The following is a 12,656-nucleotide window of genomic DNA, read 5'->3' on the forward strand; positions in this document are numbered from 1 at the left end:
AAAAGGAAATAGACAATTAGAGATTGAAGACGTAGTTTATTAAACGCAGTAACGAACTTGGATTGAGAGGTTTTCTCATGAAATCTGAAAGAAGGCTCCTCTCTCTTTGTTTAATGAATGATATCGCATGAAATTCAAGCCAGTTGTATGAAAAATGCTAATCTATGATTACATAAATGATATACAATAGGATTTAGTAATTTTACATTATACTCAGTTAAGGTGCCATTAACATGATTAACATGTTTGTGGGACCATGGGACACGCTGTACAATGCTTGGTATGATCATGGAGCTACTCCATGTTATGATAATCCACTTTAAAAACCGATGGTGTAGTTTTAACATTAATGTTTTCGAAAACAGCACGCAAACAAATAATTCTTGTTGTTGCCGAATGCTCATATGATTGACAACACTCAAAATCTGAAGAACAGAAAGTGGTTGTAAACAAAGTCCTAGATAATTGTGAAAACCAATTCAATTAAATCCACGTTTTATAAATATCAACAGTACAATGCACCCAAAATTCAAAAGTTCATAGCGAAACATTATATCATCATTGGTGTCTGAGCTTACAATCAGAGCAAAGAGTGTTCAGTTTTCCCTAGATTGAGAATTGCAATTAAGTAATTGCAGTATACACGGTAGAGCAAGGCTTTTTTCAGTTCAGCCCGGCGTATGATCAGTGTCAAGTGTACAGCATTTGTAATAGTTAAACAGCATTTTAAAAGATATATATATATATAGATATACTGTAACCTCTCCTTGTCATATTTACATCAGCACCCCCAGTCAAGAAATCGATCCCAGGGCCCGGGGGGGGGGGGGCAGGGGCAGTTGCGGCCAGAAATTTTGTTACTCGGTTTAAATATGTACTTATACATGTAAATGTGTTTATAATGTACGGTATATTCAATTTTACCTTCAAAATGTCCACCCGATAAATTATGCATGTCCCCTTTCGGATAACATACCATGATATATCTTCCATCTTACTTAAAAATTCTTTAAGATTTGTGACATTAGGACGATTGACATATATTCGATAGATAAATGCATTTAAATCGAAGAATCGAAGTTGTAAAATAAATTCGAATTATTGATAGTTTCACAAACTTGTATTTTGAGTATTAAAATGACGATTTTATGTTTTATGGTGCCATTATGTGTGTGTAATATTCCAATTTGAATTGTATATTTATTAGTCTTATAATTTGAAACTCCAAATAAGAATGATCGTATATCAAAGGTAGTCAAACTTTAACATATTCCGTCAAAATATCCAAATGCATTCTTTCAGACTTTACGCTAAAAATGACATTTTCACGCAAAAGTGCGCTTGGCATCCGGCCGTACGCTAATTTTGGGTATTTTTGCAAGACTTTTAGCTGGGATGCCAAGCATTAGCAAGCATTAACAATTTTTGCCGTCCAAAGTATAAAAATCGTTTTGGCCGGTCTACTATTACTCCCAGGGCTCAATGAATATCAACATTGGACCTTCATCCCAGGCGCGTACGCAAGGGGGGTTCGGGGGTTCAACCCCCCCCCCCTTTTCGTTTCCTTTTTTTTTTTTTTTTTTTTTTTTTGCTTGTCTCCCCAGAGGTCGGTCTGGTCAAGGAGTTATCGGGCAAGAGCCTGATAACTCCTTGGTCTGGTTACGGACAGTTCCCCTACCCAATAATGTATATGACAGCAATAATGAACAGAATCTCATGTTTCCGACGAAAAACACTGAAAAAATTTCCGCTCGCTTCGCTCGCTCCATTTTATTATATCTTTTATTTCCGCATGTCGCCGACATGATCACGGTATCGCCATTAACAAGGCCATACATGATTATCATGATGTATACTTATGAATACAAGTGAACCAAGACAAAGACATACGTTTTCTTACAAAATATGTTTAACCAATATGAAAACCAAAATGACGGAAAACGCTAAAATGTCGGTTAGCTCGCTCCGCTCGCTCGTAATAATTTATGAAATTCCATAAGTATCTAGTCTCCTGTTCAAGGCCGTATTATGAGTGTTACGAATAGAAGGACGTGTAGCATCGACTAATACTTGATTTACTAACAAACTATTGACAAGAAATGTATGTTTTGACGGGAAAACGCGAAAATTTCGGCTCGCTCACTCCGCTCGCTCGTAATCATTTATGAAATTTCTTAAGTTTCTAGTCTCTTGATCAAGGCCGTATCATGAGACTTACGAGCAAAAGGACATGTATCATCAACTAATATGTAATCATTACCAACAAGCTATTGAGAAGAATTGTATGTTTTGACGGAAAAACGCAAACATTTCGGCTCACTCCGCTCGCTCGTAATTATTCATGACATTTCTCAAGTTTCTAGTGTTCTGATCAAGGCCATATCCAGGCGCGTAGCCAGGGGGGGCGGTCGCCCCCCCAAAAAAACGTCCCCAAAAAGAAAAAAAAAAGGGAAAAAAGAGAGGAGAAAAGGAAAAGGGAAGGAAGGAAAGGGAAGAAAGGTAGCTTTGTGTTTTTTCTATTTATTCTTTATTTTTTTCTCAAAAGAGAAACTCCTTCACTCTTCTTGCTTTAAATTCATATATGAATTTTGCTTCCGCGCTGCGCGCGGTTAAATGACAATATTGAAGTTCTCCATTGTTCCCCCACCTTTTCTCTAACCCTGTTTTTCCACCTCAGCTATGTGCTTCTTGCCAGTTAAAGTTAAAATTGTATACATTAGGGCATGAATTTGAGTAAGGTTAGGCCGAAGTAAATGTATGAAATTATCTTTTTTTTTTCAATTGATCGCGCAACTTCTGGTCTGGTCGGCTCCGAGCGGGTAAAATCTTTATATCAGTTTCTGCTGTCACCTCCATAAAGTCAGCTTCTCCCGCTTTTCAGCTCATTACTATAAACAACCATAATTTGGGGGCAAACAGGTTCCTAATTTAAAAAGAGGAAGGTATGGAATTAGTGTCGTATTAAATAAAAAAGTACAATATTTTTTTTTATCAAATTGTATTAAACTTCATGTCATTTCCCTGTATACATTCATCTCCTGTCCTGTTTTGCGCCCTCAGTTTGAAATTTTGAATGACACTTAAGTTTCTTTATATTCAAAATGAAGCGCTTCAGGATAAGTCAAAAAAATAATCATCCTTTATTATATAGATAGATAATTTCAATAAATCACAGAAGTTTCAACTTTATGCGCACTATTTTCCTTGTAATGAAGTTCAATAATCTTAGAAAATCAATTGAATTAGAGACGATTGGGTATTAGAGATATCTACATTTGATGAAACGTCCGCCCTTTGAAATTTCAGAGTTTCATTGCTCATCGCGGGGAGAAATATCTTTCTCTACCAATATTCTCCTCTGTTTTGCGAGTTAAAAATATGCACTGATGCTAAATTGTTTGTAATCAAATCTGATCTTTCCAAAGAAAGTTTCAATATATCTTTGAGAATACCCTTTTCTCGGGACCCTTTTTATGGCAAGAAAAATTGATAAATCACTTTAGCTTCCGCGCTTCGCGCGGAGTTATTATCATTTTAATTTCCTCCATTGTATACCTCTTTTGTGCGTTTACAATCACTTTTGAACCTTGTTTTGAAAACAAGGTTCAAAATCGCAATATAGTCAACCGAATTGGAGGTACTAGAGACAAGAGAAACGGCTCCTTTTCATTTTAATTTATGAAACACTAAAAGCTTCGCGCGGGAGGGGGAAACTCCCCCTCCCTGCACCCACCCCCTAGGGAGCGCGCTTTGCGCGCTCTGTAAGTGTTGGCACGCTTTGCGTGCATTTACCGCCATATCATGAGTGCTACGATCCGAAGGACATGTAGCATCGACTATGATACCAACAAACTATTGACAAAAAGGTTATGTTTTCAACGCAAAAACGAGAACATTTCTGCTCGCTCGCGGGTCATGACCGCACTGTTACATACCCATCCCCACTTAAATGTTATTGTCTTATTTGCAGCGCTGAAAAAAAAAGAAAAAAAGAATCATCACCTCCCCCCCCCGCTCATCACTTTTTAGAGACTGGGCGGGAGATTTAAAAAAAAAATCAGCTCGAACCCCCTCCCCTTTCAAAAATCCTGCGTACGCGCCTGCTTCATCCTGTCCAGTTATTTTGAGTGGTTGACGTAAGACTTAGAAACATCATTGACTAAATAAATGATTCTAATATAAGTATTAAATCTACCGATTTTTAAATCGATTTCAATTAATACAAAAATGCAGCTAACATCCAACGAACAAAGGCGGATCTTGTAGTTCTACGACCCAGTTTCTCTTTCAAATGCTTATATTCTTCTCTTTCTTTGATTTCACCTGTACCCCATCTATTTTATTTTCATTTTATTATTTTTTATCACACCAAAAAATCAAATGGGACGGTCGCCCCCTGCCCCATCCCTATATACCCGTCAGTGACGCCGCATTGTAAAAAGACCGAAAAAACATTGTGGGGGAAAATAAAAATATTGATAACTGAAACTGTTTTGAGACCGTATAGATCCTCGGTGTGTGGCACGCTGGTGTAATGACCCAAACAGTCTGAGGGGGCTCAAAACGTCGCATTGAGACAAGATTAAAGTCGCGAGAAAGCAAGGGAAAAAATAAGACCTTTTTAGAAGAAAATCTATCTTGTGATAGATTTTAACATTTATTCAAACAATAATGACATATTTCCTCTCCTTATCCGTTTATCTTCATTTATTGTTTGTTTATTTGGTCATGGAACTTTTTAGGAGGCATGTGCCCCAAGTCTGCCTATATGTAATATATCAAAGGGGGTTGATAATGCCTAAAACTGTCCAAATTCGACTAGCGATCGGCTCTTGAATAAATTAAAGTTAGGATTGGGGTAAATGACACTGACCAAAAATCAAACAAAGTTGACGGATAAGACGCCCAAAACACCCATGATCATGCCCCCACGATCCTCGAGTGTGATCTGAAATAATAACAGTCACCCCCTTTTTTAGGCAGTACTAAATTCACTTATCTTTATTTTTCATCAGCTCAAGACCAAAGGTTGGTTCCGTTATGCTACCATTCGCACTATATTAAGACGTTTGGTATCTATTCAAGAAATTGATTTCCCTTTCTGATGATATACTTTAGAGGAGCATATTGTTTAGAATAACATGGACAGTGGTGCACTGAGGTAAGTTTAAATTTAACTGATTCCTTGGTGATTATCAGTTTGATTACAAATAACATGTAGAATCATGTAACATCGCCATTATACACCTTTCCTTTCTGTCATTTTGGCCTTACCATTGATATTAATGTATGCTCATTATAATACCTCGGATTAAATACACAAAATAATGTGTCTTTCAATCCTTTTGATTGTGTTCTTTTTCTATTTTTATCTGATTAGTAATGATGGGGATTCATTTCTGTATTTTGGGTTTGCCAGCAACCTGCTGAGAGCCCGTATACACATTGGTACCCCAACCGCGAAGCTTGTTGTGCCAGCTAAACTGGAGGTAATAACATTATACATAATACCATTCATAAGTTTACAAAAGGGTTGTTATTTACTAGGACCGCTATTCATTTTTTTTTAAAACAAGTGCACACCTAGTAACCAATAATGCATATAGCATTTCCATTCATTTGAAAGCAATATAAAAGACAATTGTAGATTAAATGCTTTGCTCAAGGGCATAGGTGCCGCAGCCGGGGATCGAACCCCGGACTTTCCATGTATAGCCAGGCGCCTTAGACCACTCGGCCACGGCACCTCACCTATATATTCATGATTATAAAACTGTCACAATAATTTGCTATCGATTGTGCTATCGACTTGATACACCAATGCCAGTCTGGTTTTGGCCATAATTAAGGATCGACGCCGTTTTACAGGGTGTACGTAGCAAGGATTATGTTTGAATAACAATTTGAATTTTAGCTGCTTGTCAAACATAATTACCTGATGTTGGCATTACCTTATGTATATTTTTCAACGATATTTTAGGGTTACAGACTTTGTTTTCAAGTGTACCCCGGATGGAGTGTAGAAGAAAGTCTGTGGAACGGAGCCCCTGCCTCTATTATAGAGAGTCCTGAAGGTCATGTCTGGGGAGCAGTATGGCGTCTCCAAAAATCAGATCTGGCTAATCTAGATCCGTAAGCACACTTCAATTTGGCTTATGTCAGGTCACGGAAAAAATACACAGGAAACGGGCCATGTTTTACTGATGTGATAATTCTTAATGTTACAAGACATTTTCAGTTCCCGACTTACTGTGATATAATGGATTTGAAAATAGTGGAGAGAAAGATTAAAGAAAGAACAATTTTCACAACTATTCAGTAACGTTCGGGAGACGTCTATGGTTCATCCGGAATTGCATTACCAAATATTAATAGGCCCTAAAGATAATAATAGTGTAAATTTGCAGAGCATATACACTGTCCATGGAGTCTCCTGGCGCCAACACTGCAACAGATCTCTAATTTATACAATTGAAGAAAATAATTATTTGATTTCCATTGCTTTGTGTGATTATTTTTCAAAGGCCAGAATCTAGTTACAAAGCATTTGACGTCACGGTGACGTCACCAGAGGGTATGGAATACGTTTGTCGCACCTATCAGATGATGAATGGCCAAGAGGAAGAACTTCCATCGCCATACTACATGAAGGTCATCACAGAGGGCGCCGTAGAGTCTGGCCTTCCAGAAACCTACGTCGAGTTCTTAAGGTCAATCAAGCACAATGGACAGACCAACCCACCGGATATCATGAATAAAATATTCAAATGATCAATTTCCTTAATTCTATCTATTCTATTAAAAAATCGAGGATAGTGAACTGAAAGCCCCGAATTTGTGACCCGGGTCTGCAACATATCAGTTTCTCCATATTGTATATATTGTAAAACTATATGTACTTAAGAAAACAATGTTTGATGCATGAAGGTCATCTGTATCAACGAATGCAAAAACTTAGTTGCGAAATTTTACTCCGATCCCATTGACCAGTTGTTTTAGATCAAGGTGAAAGCACACTATTAGAAATGACCCCAAAAAATCCACACAAAAAATGTGTGCTTCGAAAAAGCTATAGATTTATGTATATTCATGCCGGTCCATTAATCCATTTCAATATCATTCTATTCAGTACAGAAATTATCAAGCAGATTGTAACAATAAATTTGGCCATCTGGATCCATGATTCTCAAGCAAGACATAAAGTGTTTACCCTCCAATGAACTTGGATGCTTCTTCAAAGTGTCCTCTATAATGTTCTTGGAAGAACAAATATAAATCGTACGTGAAAAGTTCCTTTGTGTGTTTCAAAATCGTCCAGATGACCAGACATAATTTCAGAGTATAATTAAGTATTGTCGTGGATGAATTATAATTTACAATATTTTACAGAAAACTAGATGATCATGTTGAATCCATTCAAATTGTGTCCTTTTCAAACAAGAAGTAAAATAAATATGTGATAAAGGCTATCATGTAATACTCATTCTGACTAATTGAGATAAACAATATATCACTAACTATATTCTTTATAGGTATGCAATACGGATTAGATTTATTTTGCGAAAGGTTATTTTATGTAAGCCGATTTTTATCAAAGAAATTTAGTAGTGGCTTCATTGCTTTTCTTTATCACATTTCCAAATAAATTCTATGTATATGAATTAAATATTATATTTGAGACACAAAAAGCCTTTTTCTATTTTGGTATTACTGTGTTTTCTGTAGTTGATACTAGACTGACCTTAACAACATTGTCGCTTCTATTACATGAAACGATTTTTCTTGAACAGAAGAGATATAGCAAGGGAGTATAGGCAGGGGTCTATGGCTAGGGGTGCACTGGGTGCACGTGCACCCTCCCGCTGTGGAAGAGGAGTTCCGACACATGGCAAGCGAAACGAAATTCTTGTACCCCTTCTTCTGCTTTCAATAGCTGATTTTCCCAAATTTAGTTCCATCTCTCCCAAGATGTGCACCTCCATACCACTTTAGTTCCACCTCCCCAGGATTTGCACCTACCAGCAGGCCTACACCCTTATATAGGTACTATCTATGACAGATTTGTTTAATACCCTGTCCTACCACGGGTACGAAGGATAGATTGATATATCGTACTTTGAACTTGGATGTGTCCCACAAAGAAGAGGTACCTGTTAAAGGAGGGTTATGAAAGTTCACGCCGACCTATAGCTTAATAACTGCGTTTCAACTGTAAGACACTAGCTGTGTCTGCCTGTCTCGGGTAAGAAGGGGGTTGCTGCATGATGGGGGGGGGGGGGTTGAAGCTAAAGGGACATTGTCTAGTGCTTCGTACTGTTGAAATAACACAATGATAATATCAGAATAACTTCCATTTTGTACTTGATGACTTGATATAATATAACCACACAGCACTAATGGTAATACCAATGATAATACGCTCACCACGAACCACGCCCACTTGTGCCACACCCCCTTTGTATTGTCATCGCGGGGTTTCGTCCTGGGAGTTTCCCCTTGGTGACAATATATTTTGGGGGTATTATCGGTGATGATGTAAACTGGTGATAACTTAAATTTCGATGAGACTCGATTCGCCATAATGTATGTGCTTATATACACCCCACCCTTTATAGTCACGGGATATACGACAACCATGGGAAATATAGACCTACATAGTTGTTTGTTCCAACTTAAGTCAAGGCTCTAAGTACTGCCCTCCAATAAATCCATTTTACATCCACGGGACAAACCAGCCTTTCAAATGTATACAAACATAGGCCGGTCTAGCAATCATAAAGTAATATTGGAGACTCGTGTGTTCATAGCTACAGATATATGGTTGAGTCAACAACTTGAACAGAACTCGAAGTGGACACCACAAGAGTGCAGGTGAGTATACATGTATAAAATGTGGATAGCCTTTATCAGTCGGTGTGCTAATAAGCAGTTAAAGCAATGTAAGTATCATAACAGCCTGTCTAGTAGCTCCATGATAATAGTAGATGAATAGTACTATGGTATTAGATACGCATATATATCATTTCTTTGCTAATTGTCATAAAGCCGCTATGAATGCCACATCGAAAATCAATTTGAATATAAAGTTATAGTAGGTCCATGGTCATGATGGTTATTAGCCCCTGTAATAGCCCTTCTCCACTGAGGACCTTTAATGTGATTCAGGTCAATTACAGATATATCCATGACTCAATTTGAAACAAACAAAATGTATTGGAGTCGGGAAAGAAAACCGGTAGAGGGGATTTAAAGGAGAGAAAATCGACCGGGGCAAACGGACGAATGACAGAAATGCGGGGGTGGTGAAAAGGGGACTCCTATTTGACTGGCTTGAGGTGGAAGTATATGGCGGGAGGATGATGGGGAGGGATAGCGAAGATAAAAAAAAGGGAGGGGGCTGAGCCCCGAGTTGAAATAAGTGCCTGTGAATTATGCCTGTACCTTTCAGCTTTTACAGTTTTTAGCAAAATAAAAATCACGATTTCAGCAATTATAGGCCTATTTGTAATTTTGTGATTTCTATCTACCACAGATCTCAAACATAGATGTTAATCAAACAGAAAGTTTCTGAGTACAGGAATTGGGTCACCAACACGGGCAACCAACACCAGACGAGTGAAAATAAATAGTTTCAACCATGAGTGTGCAAAAGTAAGCTCTAATGATGTACTAGCGTTTTACCTAACATTAACTCGTAAGAATGGCGAAGACAGGTTTTCAGAGATATATTTTCAAAATCAAATTCAATTCCAATTTAACCCCCTTCCCAGTATGATATATCATAATCAACAAGATTGTGTGTATGACGGGATTGCACACGGGATTGCACTGAAGAAATTAGTAGGTTAAACGCATTGAGGATTCCTCAAAAGAAAACAAAAAACGCTTATTGGTTTTCCTGTTTTCTTTTTTTTTTTTTGGTGTGGGTGTGGGGAGGGGGGTGATATGTGTATGAGACTGTTCTGACTGTACAACCTGTTATTATTGATCAAACAATATGCTATGTGCTACTTCGAAATTATCTCATAAACTCTTTGTTTCTTTAATTTAATTACTTTCTTCATATTACAGGGCTCCGAATGATAAATTCTTCTATTTTTGCTACGCTAGCAATCTATTGAAGTCGAGGTTTCATCTTTATGTGCCATCAGCCGAATTTGTAAGCCCAGCGAGACTTGAGGTATGGCTGCTATATTATTGTTTGGCTTTTTGTGCAATGATTTTTTTTCTTCTTCTTCTTTTCATCGATGACCAAACTTATAGTTGTATAACATTTTGCCGATTTTTTTATTCCATTGTATTTTCTCATATTATTAAACAAAGAGAAAGTTTTCAACCAGTCACAAACAATATACCCTAAACACCAATATGCCAAATGGGAAAGAGAAAGATAAAAGGATTAAAAAGAGAGAGGGGTAGTGAAAGAGAGACAGAGAAAGAAACAGACAGAAAGAGAGACGGAGGGGGTGGGGTATAGAAACGTCAAACGGAATTCAATATGTGCGAAAATAGATCGCCATAGCACACAAATTTCATGATATTTTTTCTTCTCTAACCTAACACCCTTCGCTTATAGGGTTATAGATTGAATTTCCGCAGCTACCCTGGATGGACCCTCGAAACGAGTCAATGGAGAGGGTCGTTATGTTCCATTGAAGAGGATCAACAGGCTCATGTATGGGGAGCAATATGGAGTCTGGATAAATCAGATGTCCAAGGACTGTATCCGTAAGGATAAAGATATATACTGGGATGCTACCCTATCTCTCACTTTCATAACCCCCCCCCCCTCCTTCTCTCGATCTGTTCTTTGCCATTCTATTTATCTTTCTTTACATGCGTGATCTTCTTCTGTTCTCTTTTACACTTCTCCACCAGCTTGCACTTTATTTCTACATCTCTGGGAACCAGATTTCTTTCTCTCGCTCTTTTTCAAAAAATCTATTATCTCTTTTGTCTATTTTGCTCTTGTTATTTTACTCCCTTTCTTTTATTTCACATGTCACTTGCAGTTTATTATCCAGTGGTGTTCCAAGTAATGTGCATACTTTGATGAAATCATTGTGTAAAATCAAGCAGAGATTAGATGGAAAAGAGATCGAGAAAGATGGGGTACAACTACCAACATTTTTTATTTTTATTTCAGACTTACTAAATTCCCCTTTTCATCCTAGGACTCTCTACCGATACTCTTCACCGGAAATCACAGTAACAACCCCAGAGGGCCACGCCTACTTATGCCACACCTACCACATGGCACCAGACTTAGAGGGGGCCATTGAGGAGCCCCCATCACCCCACTACATGAAGGTCATGATCGAGGGCGCAATAGAATCAAACCTACCTTCGTCTTACGTTGACCACCTTAAAACGATCAAGGACAATGGCGATACAAATCCTCCACCTGTCATGGCTCAAATATATAAGAAATAGGGTGTGGTCGTGAAAGTTATGTGAAACCTGCATAAATACTGAAATTAAGAGGATCAAGAACACTCCAAAATATTAAAATCATAGTTTCCTTTTGTATGGCATTTTATTTGGAGGGAAGGTAGAAACGCAATTGACTGCTATTACAGATTCTTTTTTTTTAATCAAATGCTTTGATACTGTAAGAATGCACATGGAAAAAAAATATTCAAATTCATACATTTAAAACAGTTTTATTAAATAGAATGTGAAATATATTTGCACATTATATACATATAATAACAATATAATGGATAATACATGCTGGATTACAAACATTAGGACGGTTTCATATATAGATACAGATTTTTCAGGAAAGCCCAGAGGTCTTTTTGGACAGAATTCTGGAATTGTTTGTTACAATAACTCTTTAGTTTATAGCGTGACAATTCTTGATACTTGTATGGCCTACAATAACTTTGTTTTTATTGTTGTACATATACTTCAGTAAGTTTTCTTGTCTAATCTCTTAATTGCAAACACAACATGTTCTTTCACGAATATAAGCATTTCAATCCATGTTCTTTCACGAATATAAGCATTTCAATTCCCTCAACACAGAACAACAAACAACATCAGCATTAAAGACAGAATTTGATCTGATTTGTTTGATTTTCATCTTGTTCCCTGACCATTTCATTCCCCTATTCTTTTTTTTTTCTGGTTGCACCTAATGACATGTTTTTGTTTGATCTGTTAAGAAATACAAATTTCTATTGAAACATGATTCATCCACATGTAAAATTATTCAACTTTTCACTATCTGCAAGACTAATCAAAATGTATACCGTGTAAGTGATAGTGATACATAATTATCAAAACCTGAAAAAAAGATAAGTATCAAAATTAATATTTGGTCAGAAACACTGATATAAATGTGGTTAAAGGTTCAAAAACACACTTCAATTTAGAGTCTGGGCAATTCAGTAAAATCATCAACCTTTTTGTACGTCTGGCCCCCATTTTCTCTACTTTTTTCTCCATTTCATGAATGACTGAAGCCTGAATGTGAGTTTATTACAAAGTTTTCATTCGAACTAGAAAACAGAGAAGAATAAATTTTTAAAAAGGCACCAGATATAGTGGGTCAGGCATACATATGGCATTGAATTGCCTGTCAATGATTATAAAGGGCTTACAATGCTAAGAGTTCACTTAGAATGAAACAGCACATATACAGTATATAT

The 12,656-nt window shown here is 37.1% G+C and overlaps 2 protein-coding genes across 2 annotated transcripts; both read left to right on the top strand.

The window, feature by feature from the left end:
• Positions 1–5,063: 5,063 nt before the first annotated feature.
• LOC121409403 (gamma-glutamylcyclotransferase-like) lies at positions 5,064–7,572 on the top strand. Its single transcript, XM_041601340.1, has 4 exons — positions 5,064–5,161; positions 5,381–5,489; positions 5,981–6,132; positions 6,525–7,572. Exons 1-4 carry the CDS (start codon positions 5,142–5,144, stop codon positions 6,769–6,771), a joined length of 528 nt encoding a protein of 175 aa, XP_041457274.1. The 5' UTR covers positions 5,064–5,141; the 3' UTR covers positions 6,772–7,572.
• Positions 7,573–8,660: 1,088 nt separating this feature from the next.
• LOC121407524 (gamma-glutamylcyclotransferase-like) lies at positions 8,661–11,989 on the top strand. Its single transcript, XM_041598652.1, has 5 exons — positions 8,661–8,871; positions 9,533–9,651; positions 10,072–10,180; positions 10,577–10,728; positions 11,175–11,989. Exons 2-5 carry the CDS (start codon positions 9,638–9,640, stop codon positions 11,431–11,433), a joined length of 534 nt encoding a protein of 177 aa, XP_041454586.1. The 5' UTR covers positions 8,661–8,871; positions 9,533–9,637; the 3' UTR covers positions 11,434–11,989.
• Positions 11,990–12,656: the final 667 nt, after the last annotated feature.

Source organism: Lytechinus variegatus, chromosome 2, assembly GCF_018143015.1.
Source record: "Lytechinus variegatus isolate NC3 chromosome 2, Lvar_3.0, whole genome shotgun sequence".
Lineage (NCBI taxonomy): Eukaryota > Metazoa > Echinodermata > Echinoidea > Temnopleuroida > Toxopneustidae > Lytechinus > Lytechinus variegatus.

Excerpts from the sequence above, each read along its gene's own strand:
- LOC121409403 (XM_041601340.1), top strand. The coding sequence starts at position 5,142 with ATGGACAGTGGTGCACTGAG. Across the intron at positions 5,162-5,380 it reads ATGGACAGTGGTGCACTGAG|TAATGATGGGGATTCATTTC; the intron begins GTAAGTTTAAAT and ends TTATCTGATTAG. Across the intron at positions 5,490-5,980 it reads TTGTGCCAGCTAAACTGGAG|GGTTACAGACTTTGTTTTCA; the intron begins GTAATAACATTA and ends ACGATATTTTAG.
- LOC121407524 (XM_041598652.1), top strand. Across the intron at positions 10,181-10,576 it reads TAAGCCCAGCGAGACTTGAG|GGTTATAGATTGAATTTCCG; the intron begins GTATGGCTGCTA and ends CTTCGCTTATAG. Across the intron at positions 10,729-11,174 it reads GATGTCCAAGGACTGTATCC|GACTCTCTACCGATACTCTT; the intron begins GTAAGGATAAAG and ends TTTTCATCCTAG.